Source organism: Xiphophorus couchianus, chromosome 11, assembly GCF_001444195.1.
Source record: "Xiphophorus couchianus chromosome 11, X_couchianus-1.0, whole genome shotgun sequence".
NCBI classification, from domain to species: Eukaryota; Metazoa; Chordata; class Actinopteri; order Cyprinodontiformes; family Poeciliidae; genus Xiphophorus; species Xiphophorus couchianus.
Window position 1 is genome coordinate 13,362,927 of NC_040238.1, and position 14,396 is coordinate 13,377,322.

Consider the following 14,396-nt stretch of genomic DNA (forward strand, 5'->3'; position numbering starts at 1 on the left):
GTGAAAAACTTTAGGAGCAAAAGTATTAATCTTTTAATAACAAAGTTTTTTGCTTTCTTTATCATTTGAATAGTAAACAAGACCACTAATACCCAACAACATTTACGTAAACTCTGCGTTTCTTTAAATAAGACAATCCTACAGAACACAGTTTAGTTCTGCAATAATTTTCAGACATTTAACCTTAACCATTTTATCCTTAACCAAGAATGACTATTTCTTAAGTGGTTGCATGTGTAGTTTGTTGTTGAGAAAGTGAAACAGTTTTTTTATTGATTGAATAAAAATGGCCTTTGTGGCAAAATGTTTGTACTCCAGTGCTTTAACTGCTGTTGTTAAATACACTTTTCTTGTCCAAAACTATAAGCAGGAGGATGTTGTTAATTGTAAAACTGCCTAGATGGATATGTCTGAATATTTCATCAGAGACTTTTTCGATGGTGATCATCCGAAAGCGTTTTTTTTTTTTTCACAGGACGACGCGTGTCCCCCGCCGACGCTTCACAGAGTTTCTGGTTGAGGCGACCTTTTCAGAGAAGCTGTGACCTGATGTGCGATGAAGCCTCGTTGCCGATTAGAGTAACAAACAAACACTTGACAGGAGCTGCAGAGCGGCAGGAACTTCGCCTTTTCTCGTTTCTCACACCTGGAAGTGCCGACACGGGGGAGGCGGGTTATTGTGACTGGTGTTTGTGGCAACTGGCAGTTAGGCGGCGACAGAAAGCAGTGCCGTGCCAAAACGGGGAGTGAAGGTTGTTGTGGCTGAGTGCAGAGGACGTAGATTCCCAGGCTGGTGCAAAGTGAAGACAGTTAGGAAGGCAAAAGAAAATAATTACTGACTTCTGTCTTCATGGAAAGAAGACCCTGTTTCCATATAGTTTTACGATGGCCTGAAACGTCTGCACGTTTTCACGTAGCATCCACCTACTTGAGTATGTTTTATTTAGATCTTATGACATCTGCCACACTTTTTAGACTTTGTCAAAATCTAAAAAAAAAACATGTGGTATGTAGGAGTGGGAATTTATCATCATTTATATATCATTTATAGTTTATTGTGATAAATTTTTTATCATGATGGGAGTTTTGATTTATCATTGATGATAAATTCCAAATAATGATGTTAAATACAGTCAATGTGTTCAATTTCAGTGACACAAATCACACATTTTATGTGACCGGTGTCCTAAGGAAGCGTTCTACAGACTAAGGTTTAGTAAACATTGCTCATATTTCTTGCTTGGCGTTCACAACTGCCGGATCTACGTATTTGTTCCTCTTCACCGCGTTAAAACAACTCAAAGGGGAGCGTCTGTTTGCATACTTTGATCGTGCCTCTTGCATTTTGCAGTTCTGGGATGAACTTCTTTTCTGCAGAACTTCTTATATGGAGCTCTACTTTGGAAGTTTTTGGGTTTTTTTGCAGAACCCTCAAGTTAAAGAGATTAATTGTTGTTGTTTTTCCCGTTAGCAGGTGAGCTCCGAGCACTCGGGCACAACATGGATGACGTTTAGATGAGCTGAAGCTTGTAAGTCGGAGTTTATGAGCGGCGCTTGAAGGCAGCTTTGGCATCGTGCTTCTGTCTCGCACGCCACCGAATGAATGCAGGCGTGCGAGGATACAGATGCCTACGTTTAGTCACTATTCCGTACTCCGCATAGATAAACTATACCTTAGCATAGATTGCTATTGACAGGAGCAAGCAGTAACAGAGGTTGAGGTCTGCTGGTAATGGCCTGTGATTGAACACCTTGTGCGGACGTCCCGCTGCTCGCTGCCTCATTAAATCTGGCAGGTTCTCTGTTCGGCACGCTGCATTGCAGGACACCGTCGGCACACATTAAAGCGTCTCGGCTGCGGCACTCCCTGGACCATGTGGACTGGAGATGGATTTCAGGGAGTCCCAATGTTTCAGCTGCGCTTGTGTTATTATTACACTTCGTTATGACGGCAGTGACCGCTGGGGAGCTTCTTCTGTGAATAAGGAGTGTCGGAGTGTAGCTGTCACTTTTAGGTCTCTGAAAATGTGTTAAAGCTTCCTTACTAACCGGATCAGAAATCATTTCAGCGTTTGGGCGGGAGTACGATCGTGCTTGCACACTGCTGGTAAGCTGGCTAAAAGGAGGCTTGTATTCGTTTTAACTTGCTTTATTGAAAGTGAAATTTTGCTGCTTTAAAATGCAGCCAATGAAGGAAAAAAGAGTGGAAATTGGTAATTAGAAGATAGCTGTAATATTAATCAGCTGATATCAGCGAGGGATCCACTGATCCACTTTTTCACTTCCGATACCGATTATAGATACGAGATTTAGTTTCACCTGAAACAGAAGAACAGAGCTGAATTCATTTAAAATGCTTCTTTTTATAAACAGAAATAAATGTTCTGAAGTACAAATGTATACAATAACTCTGCACCAACTCTGCAGCTTCACAAGCCTGGTCAAACATGTAAAAACACCTTTAATTTGATTCAATCAGTGTAGTTAGCAGTGGAACCGCCAATGGAAAATAAATAACAAAGAAACTGAAACTGACCAAAACAATAGGTTGACTACTTCGGTCAAACTTAACAATAAACTGTAGCAAACCTTCAGTCAAATTGTTCATAAAAAGCAATTAGGGATTCTAACCATAATGTAAAATAGATAATAAAGCATTATATCACTGAGCACAAAGCATAGAATTAGACTGAGTAGATCTGCCCTCATGGATCGAGCACATTGTCACCGATCCTTGATCTAAAAAATATTTCCACTATTGGGACTGATGCAGATAACATCAGATTGGTGCATCTCCAGTATCAATTTGATTTTTAATAGAGTGACCAAAGTTACTTAAGATTATTTTATTTATTTTAAATTAGCCCATTCTGTAAATTTTTCACTTAACCACTTAGGCTGTTTTATACAATATTAGAAATGCAAAAGTGCAAATAAATGACTTTTATAAATAAATCATTTATTTTTGGCCCCTTTAGAGAAATTTATGGGAGTTGCTCCTTATTTCTTTTTTTTATTACTGTTTTCACAGTGAATGTTCTAAATATGTAAAAAAAATAATTACTAAGTCTTTACTACAGTATTCTGAATACATCTAAATAAGTTTTCTCACTCCAACTCCAGCAAACACTAAACTACGAGGATCTGTAGTTCCTGTAGATCTGTAGTTCTATAACTTCAACATTATTAAAAACTGACATTCTTCCAAAAAAGTTTTTTTTGTTCATATTTTCAGTTTGTTTTTGTGCACAGACTGCTGACTGGCGTCATTGTAAACCCAAATTCTCCCCACCCGTCCAAGCCGAATTAGAAGAAGCTTCTCGGTGTCGGCGGGGGGTCGGATCAGACGGGCCGGTGTGTGTTTACCTTCCTCCACATCGAACTCGGCTCAGTGACCGGCCTCGACGCCTTGGGCCATTTCTCTGCTCCTCGCCCATCCGGCCACTGTCACCTCCCTTCAGGGAGTATTCCTCTCCATTACCTGCCTCTGTCCATCCCCCCGTTTAAATAACAGCAGCGCTGCCACTTCAGAGCCATTACGATCCACACACAAACTGCACCCGACCGCACCGCGCCTTTATAAATAGATGGCATGAGAAGTAAAGAGAGAGGCTGGTTAGAGAAGATAAATTATTCCCAAACAGCCAAACAGGAATGAGACTTAAGAACCCCACCGCCGCCATCCCAGCTCCTCCTTTCAGGTGTCACTTTCGGCTGACTCAATTTTACACTGTAATGGACCTCCCGGTTCAACTAGTTTTCTCCCACCTTCTCTTCCTTTCTTTTTATCTCTCGTCCACTCTCTTTATCTATCAGCCTCTGACAACACCTTAACTCACTTTCCTGAGACACACAATTATTCCCCGCGCTGACTGTATACTTTGTACCACTTAATTTTTCTCTAAAGGTAATCGAAGTTAGCACCTTGCCACAAACTACTCTTTGCAGGCAAGAAGTCCAAAGTAGCAAACAGATTTCCTTCAAACTGACCACAGGTGAAGTGAAACAACCTGCAGTTCTTGCTTTTGTTAGGGACAAACTTGTTTGTGACAAATTTGTTCTCAAATTACATCTGAATGTTCTTTAGCTTATCTTTATTTAGTTGCTAATTTGCTTTTTTTTACATTTAGAAATTTACCTCAATTAAGAGATTGCTTCTAATTTCTTTTTGCTTTATTGCTAAAGTTCTTTTAAGTGGAGGAAACTGAGCTCTGGAGGCACATTTTCCCTTTACTCTAAAAACACTGGTGAGTGTAATGTCTTGGAAATAATAAATAGCCAGCTCTTTAAAGATGTACATTTATTTCTACTAAGTAATTACATAGATTGCAACTCATTAGAATTGTCACTTTTTTTATTTACACACGGCGGTTCCGGTCAGATCCCTTGTATTCATGCATTTCATACGCCCATAAATTTGAGGCACGGATGATATCTGAAAACAAAGACGGACGACAAAGGAGCTTCTCCTGCCAATCGGCGGTTTATTCCTGCTTCAAAAAGTGATCTGATTGGACGCTGGAAAAGGCCAATGTTGTGTTCAAGTTGTGCTACCAGGAGTTAGCCCATCGGCGAAGCTTTTCTAGCGTAAAATAGCAACTCAATGCTAAACATGTAGCAGCAGCACAGACGTCTGCATCGCTAATGTCAGCGTCCGCAGTTTACATTTCTACAGAGGAGCCGTAGATGATCAGGGCTTCCTGAGACACTGGAAAGATTAAAGGTAGAATAGCATCAATCTGATGGTTGAAGAACCTGAATGACACATTAAAAACAACAAATGTCTTTGTTGAGCTTATATATATATATATATATATATATATATATATATATATATATATTCACTAATTTCACAACAAAAAGTGGTTTGAAATGAAAATATGTATTTTTTTCTATGCATGTTTTTATTTATTTATTTATTAAATTGAAAAACTTGATTAAAGACCCTGCAAATAACTCAATTCAGAATTTGAGTCAAGTCCAACGGCAAATAATAACACCATGATCAAAGTTAGGTTTGGTGTGACACTGACAATAATTATTATTCAGATGATGAACAGTTGCCATCACATGTGACTCCATAATACTTTGGCTTACAGCCGAGTTCATTGCTGAGTTGATGACTCTGATATTGTCTGCAAAACTGCACAAGTCAAAATCCACTCACCACTCTGCCTGGTGCACTGTTTGGGTTTTTCAAGCATGGAGCTGTACAATATGGAACTAAACAACATCTCTACTTTGGTCTCATCTGTCCAAAGGACAGAGAAGTCGAGAGGTCTTGTGGTTTAAGATGGAGAGGTCTCGTATTTCTCTGAGCATTGCTTGCTCTGGCCTTGAGGTCCATTTTTGCTCCTGGGAAGATGGTCAGCTGTCTTAAATGTTTTTCATTAGTGAATCTTTCTGTAAAGTGTTTTGAAAATAGTCATATAACCCTCGCTAGGTCAATGCTTAATAACTCTAAGGTCATTGCTGAAGTTGGTCTGATGTTGTCTGTATGCTCCAGAGCAGCAAACTGAAGTAACTGACGACAATCAATTAATGAAGTTTATTCAGTCATGTTGCTATACAGACAGAATACCACAAAATACCTTGAAAGCATGTATGAGGTTTTTTTTTTCTTTTGCATACTTTTTTTCATTTCAGCTTTGTTTTTGAACGACGTCTTACACGCTTTGGTACATTTGTCTTTGCTTTCACCATGACTTAAGTGATGCATATAAATGTTGATGAGTTTTTGGATTTATGCAACTATTTTTCCCACCGTCGTTCCATGCTTTTGCGTGTCTAACTTTTCTAACAGAAGTGACTGGCTGCTTTTAAATCTGATACACATATTGTTCTCCAATCAACCTAATGTGTCCCAGCAGCCACTGTAGCTGCCCTGACTTCAAAGTGGCCCTTTTTTGTTGTCTCTTGCTTCCACTTTTTGTTTCCAAGCTTTGTTTTTCTGTGAGGATGTCAGGGCGTGTTTGCATCTGGGTTTCATATATCCGCCCTGCTAAAGCCCAAAGGTCAGAGGTGTGTTGACCTTTTACATTCCAGAAACCTTTTCTCCTCTAATTCCCCATATTTGGCCAAAGTCTTTGTGAGACCAAATTCACCCCCCACCCCTCTAACATCTACTTCTCTCCCTCTTTTTTTGACTCTGGACCACTTCCACAACCATAATAAACTTTTTCTTTTTTTTCTCAGTCATAAATGATTTTTCTCCAAAATGATCTGGAACACAAGCATTATTTATGTATTCCAAGTCAAACTATTTTACCTACAGGTAGGTGAGAAGTCTAATTTAAACCCATGAAAATATAATCAACTTTACATTTTTCTTCTTTTTGTAGAAGCACACTTTCAATTAACTTATTAAAATTCCTTATTATTAGCAGTAATGTCAGTGTTTGTAAAATTGTTTTCAAGGAGTTACAGAAAACAGTTTTTTCTGTTTTTGTGACGCTCATGTTTTACTACCCTAACCTGTAGAATCAAGAATTGATTTAAATATAACCTTTCTGACAACATGAAGTATGCTAAAAGCCTTAATCTAAAAAGAAATAAACCTAAGAAATAGTCTGGAAGCAATTATAAAGTCATATCAATGTGTGTGATGGTTGATATCAAAGACTTCTTTGCACCACTACCAACTACCAATGAAGTTAATTTATTTAGCACCAATTCACAACACGCCATCAACGTTACAAAATGTACAGATACCAAGAAAAGTCCGTCCATTCCAATTGATCCTGTCGGATAATGCAGTCAAGTTCAGTTTATTATTAGTTAAAAAGTTTTTTAATCTAAGGAAACACAGCAGGTGGTAGCGGTCATAAATAGCTGCATTTCCATTACAAATCTGTGCAAAGCTTTGTCAATGTTTGGCTAATGTCGAAAAAACAATTTTGCAATTGAGCTGTTTCCTTTAAATAATAAATGCAATTAAAATTACAAGTGAATAAGTTTGTTCTGTAGATTTCTCATTAAAAACCACGCTGTTATGAACTACTTCCTATCGTCGTCTTTGTCCTGTCTGCCTATAGCAAAATCCAGTTGCTGATCACAAATCATGTGAAGTGTAAGAAGTGTTTCTATTGCAGGTTTACAAAATAAATTCATTTCAATGCGGCCAGAAAAATCATTTCAACGTAATGCAAGAACTTTTTATCAAAAAAATTGATGTCAGTTCTAACATTAGTATGTCAGTTCTCAAATTATTACTACAGATCTGCTAACATTAGCATGTAACCAGTAAAGCTAACTCCTCAGATGTGCTAACATTAGCATGTTACCAGTAATGCTAAGTGCTCAGATCTGCTAACATTAGCATGTTACCAGTAATGCTAAGTGCTCAGATCTGCTAACATTAACATGTTACCAGTAATGCTAAGTGCTCAGATCGGCTAACTTTAGCATGTTACCAGTAAAGCTAACTGCTCAGATCTGCTAACATCGGCATGTTACCAGTAAAGCTAACTCCTCAGATGTGCTAACATTAGCATGTTACCAGTAATGCTAAGTGCTCAGATCTGCTAACATTAGCATGTTACCAGTAATGCTAAGTGCTCAGATCTGCTAACATTAACATGTTACCAGTAATGCTAAGTGCTCAGATCGGCTAACTTTAGCATGTTACCAGTAAAGCTAACTGCTCAGATCTGCTAACATCGGCATGTTACCAGTAAAGCTAACTGCTCAGTTCTGCTAACATCGGCATGTTACCAGTAATGCTAACTGCTCAGATCTGCTAACATCGGCATGTTACCAGTAAAGCTAACTGCTCAGTTCTGCTAACATTAGCATGTTACCAGTAAAGCTAACTGCTCAGTTCTGCTAACATTAGCATGTTACCAGTAAAGCTAACTGCTCAGTTCTGCTAACATTAGCATGTTACCAGTAAAGCTAACTGCTCAGATCTGCTAACATCGACATGCTGAAGCCAGCACTACACTTAAGCACTAGCAGTTCAGGGCCGATAACTTTCACATCCTAGTGTGCTAGTGCTAACATAAACAGCAAATTATTGTTACTTCACGATTCATTAAAAATGCTTGACAAAAATATCCAGAACCATCTAAACATGCCAGCGTGTAAACATAAGTGTTAGCATGTTAACATGTACTCAGATCCATTAAGCACAAAAAGCATAATTTCCCAGATGTTTGAACTGTGAAGCAACTCATCTCCAAAAATGTCAGATTATTATTGTTGCCCTAAAATTTTAAATTCATCGGTTACAATAGTAAGTTGCTAACCTAGTAACTTAAAAGTGCCCTTGATAAACTTTCAGTCATGAAGAAACAAACAGAATATGTATTCAGCTTCTATAAATTAATATACATTTTTAAACAGACTTTTAATTCTCTTTTTAAACATTGAGGCAGGATTTAAGCTTCCACCTCTTTTAATGTCTCAAACAAAACATTTTCACAGAATTTAACCAAGATTAGCACCACTTGACTTATTTATTAAAGTGCAAATGCAGTTCAATGTTGTGTGGATTGATGTGGATTGATGTACTGTTGTACTCCAAGCAAAGACCAGATCAATTTCATAATAATAAAATATGCAAATATGTGTTTAATCAGACCTCAACCATATATAACAGATTATATCAACTATTTTCTCATTAGTAAACTCGGGATTTTTGGTTGTGACACAGTTTCATTCTGTGGCTGTTGCAACAAAGATTTATAGTCAATTACAGCAGAGTTTTCAGCTGAAAGCAGCAAAAATCAAACTGTTCATCACCTCCGATGTAGGTGTGAATACTGGTGCAGGTGTTTGTTTATGCTACATATAATATTGCAATGAATTACTACAGCACCATAAATGAAGAACAACACATGGGTGTCCTTATAACACATGTTCCCTCTCCATATAGTTAATGAAGGAGTGAACATTTGCAAACAAATCACACAAGTTGTTGATACAGTGAATGACGCGACAGGAAACACAGACACACACGTGTGACATGTTATATTTTACTAACTGTTCCCCGGCGGGCTTACGTGCTGCATACTGTATTTATAGAGATTAAAGATGTACACATTTCTAATGCTTCAGGGTGGCTGCGCAGACCGATAAAGATCTCCTATGCAATACTTCAATCGAATCTCGACTCCGGCGAGCGTGGTGCATTTTTCTCCAGCAGAGATAAAGAGCACACAGTTGCAAGCGCACAAACAGCTAAACAACAACAACAAAAAAAATGCAAACACACACCACAGGGTTGCACGGCCGCTTCGAACACACACTCCCTTCACACTTTTTTCAATTACCAGGCTGGGGAAAACTCTGGGGAAGGACCGAGTGTTTGGAGCTCAGTTTCTATTTCATCAGTCAATAACACATCTTTGGGGCAAAGCTGACACTAATTTAAAAATCTATGAAGAGCAGCCCGCCTCATGTTCATAACCACTGGAGAAGGAGGAGGAGGAGGAGGAAGGGGAGGAAGAGGAGGAAGAGGGTCCACGACAGCCTGCACACCTGATCAGTCACCGTTGTGGCGTGCTAAAGAATGATGGGGGAGATGTTGCAGGAGGATGATGATGGGAGGAAAGGTGCAGAGGAGTTTCAGAGCATCATCTGAAGAAAGTAACTTCAGCGTGTGTTAGTGGAGGATAAAGAAAGTGAAATCTAATGCTACGAGGGGAGCAAAATACATTTTACACTAACTGCATTTCCACTGGACACAAAATTGCAGAAAATGGAATTACAAAAATATATTTGCTTAACGGAAACTATTTGTATTAGCATTTACATGCTAATGTTAGCAGATCTGAGAGGTAGCTGCAGACAATGCTCTCTGCTCCCTTGTTGTTTTCCAGTTCATGCATGTTTTGTAGACTATTTTTACTGTCATAAATTTCTTGCTGTGCTGTGTGGAGGATATGAATGTATTTTGGGACTTTTGCACAATTAAGGAACCACTGACTTGCCCCTAATGAGTAAAACAATTGGAACAAAGTCCTGTTGGACAAATATAACTGATGTTTTGCATCAGCCTTTTTTTTTTCTTCGCTCTAGTCAGACGGAACTTGTTGTAATTCTGACCACCTTTCCTCTATTTGTCACATTAATCTAGTGACACATTGGCAGACAGACGTGCAACAGGCCATTGAAAAAGATATTGGAATAATGTCGTCCAGTTTCCACCTCCGATTAACCTGTGACCTCTCTGTTTCTGTTTTTTTTTCTCTTTGCAGGCTCGGACATGGCAATCTTTTGCCTTCTTTGTGGGAAGCGTTTCCAGACCCAGACAGCACTGCAGCAGCACATGGAAGTGCACGCCGGCGTTCGCAGCTACATTTGCAGCGAATGCAACCGTACTTTCCCCAGCCATACTGCACTCAAACGCCACCTCCGCTCACACACAGGTCAGTGGAAGCACTCGGCGTCCGTCTTCACTGCTGCACTTCATGTCTCATTATCTTGCTTCGTTTTGACTCAAGTTCCTCTGTTCTGCTACTGTTTACCCTAAACTCTGCTGTTGCTATGCAACATGCTTTGAATGTTTTACTATACCTTTTTAATGTAACCTTTTAGTAAATATCCAGAATTCAAACTTACGTGGCTGAAATTTCTAAAGCCTAATTTGACTTCATATCCATTAACAATGTGAAATAGTAAAACACTTCAACAAGTCCATCATCTTTTCTAATTAATTCAAGGTATATGGGGGAAAATAAGCTGTCAAATGCTGGATTTATTGTTTTTGGCTTATATTTTGTGCTCTATGTTCGCTAAGGAAAATGAGTTTCTTCCCCTTTTGACTGACATTTCTAAATTATAGAGATAAGTTTATAATTAATACAACAGGATAGTGAGGGAGGGACTTCATTACAGTTTCCATCCAGGCACACTCCAGGCCTCCAGAGTAGACGTGCAGTGCCCTGTGAGCAGCGATGGGAAGAAAAGTTGTGGTTTTGCAACAAAAAACAAAAAGACTCCAACATTAAACTTGCAAAAACTTTGCTCAACTTTGCCGTTTGTGGATTTTGTGCTTCTGTGTCTTCAAGTCTTGACCTTCGGCGTCCACTGGAATGGATGAGCGTCAGATCTTCTAAGTCTGAGACATGCAACTGGCATGTGCCAAAGAGTAGGCACCATTAGCGGGTGAATAACACCTTTCCAATGCAGCAACTGCAGTGAAAATGTACTGCAGGCATTGCAACATACTTTTCATCTTTTATCCAAATTAATCTTATTTCTCCAGTATTGAGAAACGGATGAGTAAAGATCTGATTTTGATACCTACTTGATTAATTAGCATAATTTCTTTTATTTTAAAATTACACATTGCATATGGTCTCAAAAGCTGTAGGTGCATTTGAAATGTACGCCTTCTTCTGTAATACGAACAAAAATGGTTTTATTTCTAAATTTGTGGGACAATATAAACAGACTATTTCTTGGATACATGAACATAAACATACAACCGGAACGTTCCACACCATTACTGGGCCCAATACACTGTACTGTACCATTATGTGATAATGGTACAGCACAGTGTCGCTCACTGGCATCAAACAACACATTAACCACTAAATATAGTAGTACATCACGTTTGTTGTCTAATCAGTTACCCACTAGAGGTTATTCTACAAAATTAAAGTTTTTAACACAACGTTTGAGTTGATATTGTTTAATGGCCCTGCCCTGGAGCTCCTCCATGAAATGACCCACTTTTTTTTCTCCCACCTGTTTGATTTCTGGGTAACAGAATACCTGACAGCTTAAAATTAAATTGGATTCAGCTTTTCCTGTGAGTACTACAAGGATTCTCATGTTCGAATACAGTCTACAGTACAAAACAAAGTACAAAGGCGCGTTTTTATTTTAGGACATTTAGCTCCGCTGAATAAACAGCATGAATTCAGGTCAACGTGGATGCATTCTGCAGCACTCGGGGGAAGATTATTTACAGCGGCTGTTTTGTTTTGGGTTTTTTTGTTTTCTTTTTTCTTTTTTTTTCCCTCCCTTTCCATCAGTCCACTATAATTCACTCAGTGTCGGCTCTCAAGGACAAGACCAGGATTCTAATACATTTTTTCGCTGGAGCAGAGGTAGCCTGACAGATGCGGCTATTCAGAGCAGAGGAGGAGGAGGAGGGGGGGAAACGCGGCCATGACAGAATATGAACACATGGAAATGAATCCCATTTCAGCAGCGAGGAAAGAGGCCTTTTTTTCTTCCCTCTTTTTCTCCGTCTCTCACCCAACCGCCTGTCTGCGACCTTAAATAATAGTCTCACTGTCAGAGCCGATTTAGCTCACCGGCTCGCGGATAAATATTTGAAACGAAAGGCAGCGAGATGAGAGCAGTCGGCCCTATTTACAAGTCAGGCGAGTACACCATTAGTGTGTGATGGTGGTGGGAGCTGAGGGGCTTCACGGGAGGGTTGTGGGGAGGGGTGGTGGGGGGGGTTACAGTAGCGATGCACACATCTGTTCTCTCCACCAGACGCCGGAGAGGACACATGCGGCGTCTCTGATCCACCTGCCCACCCCGGCGACGCAAATGTCACCTCAGCTCGGCGGCGGAGCTGCAGATGCGACTCTGCAGCCTTTTGCCACTTTGAACCTGGTCCCCACTGTGGGCGTGTGCTAAATCACAATGAGCCAGCCGTGAGCGCGGCCGTTTAAATATGATGCAGAGGCTTTTGTCGGGGGATTATGAAGTCAGCAACTGACGCAGCCGTCGTGTGTGCCAGAAATGGGTCCTAATTTAACCTTTAAATAAAACTAGAGGGCTGGTGTTCCTCTGGTGTCACCCTTTGATGTTATTACCATTCAATGCGTAACGCTGCAAAAGTCCTGATTAAAACATCAGGTTCGCATTAGAAGATCAGCTCTATAGCTGCTAGAGATTCTGCTAAATACTGTCTTATGAGATTGGGGATATTTAAATCTTTAAAGACTTGTCAGAGAAAAATAAAGACTGTGGCTTTACTATCTACTATCACTTCATTTTTTTTTTTTTTTGTTGATTCTCATTTTTCTGTCTGCCTTCAGAGAGTATTTGGAGATGAAAGAGAAATTAAAATTCTCCCAGTTAAAGCAGCCAATCATACAGATAGATGCATCTTGGTAAATATCAAAAAATGTTCCAGTAATTCAATTCAGTCAGTGACAAATTCTGCTGAAATTGTTAAAGTTGAAATGTTTTGGTTCATTTTGAGGATTACAGATATTGAAAACCTAAAATTCAACTTCTCAGGAATAATAACAGGTGGATAAACAAATAAATAAATAAACCAACAGATTCTATATGGACTGAGTTTGATGGCCAATTAGTCACAGTTGACTTTGGACTCTATAAAACACAGTGGACCAACACCAGCTAATGACATGGCTCTTTTTCCACCACATGTTTTTCTTCCACTAAGCTTTCCAGTAAAGTTCTTGGACAAGACACTGGGTAAATTTTCTGCAGCAATGACCTTGTGCGCCTCATCAGCTGGCCAGGTGTTAGGTCAACAGTGTTTGATCCTGTTTTTAGAAATCTTGTTAATATTATTGGTCTTCATGATTTTGCAGTGTGTAAGTGGAAGCCATAGTTGACAAAATTAAGAAAGATAAACACCAAATATTTCACTCTGAGTGCAATTAATGTACAAAATGAATGTCTTTTTTTTTACTTTTCAATGATATTCTACTTTGTCTGTATGTGCTTGTATGTCTCTAAGCTTTATCTAAACTCCAAATAAAATCAGATAGCATTTTGTTTTAAAAGCCTATTTTAAAAGCTCAAACGCCAAATATACCCTGATATCCATTAATTAATCCATTAATGTGGAAACCATCATAGCATTATCACAGAAACGAACATCTACAGTCTTCCTTATCTCCACACTTGGGGGTTCAGCCAATCAGGAGTCAAATGAACGGCGCACCTGGATTGGCTTCCAGTAACGCGACAAGTAGCTTTGTGGATTTCAGCTTCACAAGCCATATTTCCTATCCAATATTTCTATGCATGCTGTATTCACATTTTTGCAAAGAATTTGGAGTTACGTTCCACAAATAAAATCCCAGTGTGTTACTGTATGAAGAAAAGCCATCAAAATTTAGCAATAATGAAGTATATTCTGTAGTTCAGGCGTTTCAGTTATTGCTAATAAACCAGATTAAATTGAAATTATTCTCCAGCTTTCATCTCCAGTTTGTTTTCTGGACTCAATCCAGACCCTAAAGGTCACAACAATTCTCCGACTTCTGTATTGAAGCCTGTCAGTTGTGCTGTGGATGATGTTTTCATGCGGTTCTTTGTTTCAGGCAGCTTTTTCGCACACAAAAGCATCAAACAACTCGCTCCTTCCCGTTGGCGCTTCCCGTGAAAAGTGGCCTAAGTTAAGACAAGAATTCCCTGTAAATCCCAAGATCTCGCTGTTCAACTCTAAT

At 39.2% G+C, this 14,396-nt stretch overlaps 1 protein-coding gene across 3 annotated transcripts in view; it reads left to right on the top strand.

Moving 5' to 3' along the window:
* Nucleotides 1-14,396, top strand: part of zbtb16a (zinc finger and BTB domain containing 16a) — a 183,993-nt gene that overhangs the window by 157,197 nt on the left and 12,400 nt on the right. For all 3 annotated transcript variants that reach the window (XM_028030775.1, XM_028030774.1, XM_028030776.1), the window contains exon 5: nucleotides 10,200-10,370. In XM_028030775.1, the coding sequence (XP_027886576.1) occupies nucleotides 10,200-10,370 (171 nt within the window). The remainder of the gene's footprint in view (nucleotides 1-10,199; nucleotides 10,371-14,396) is intronic.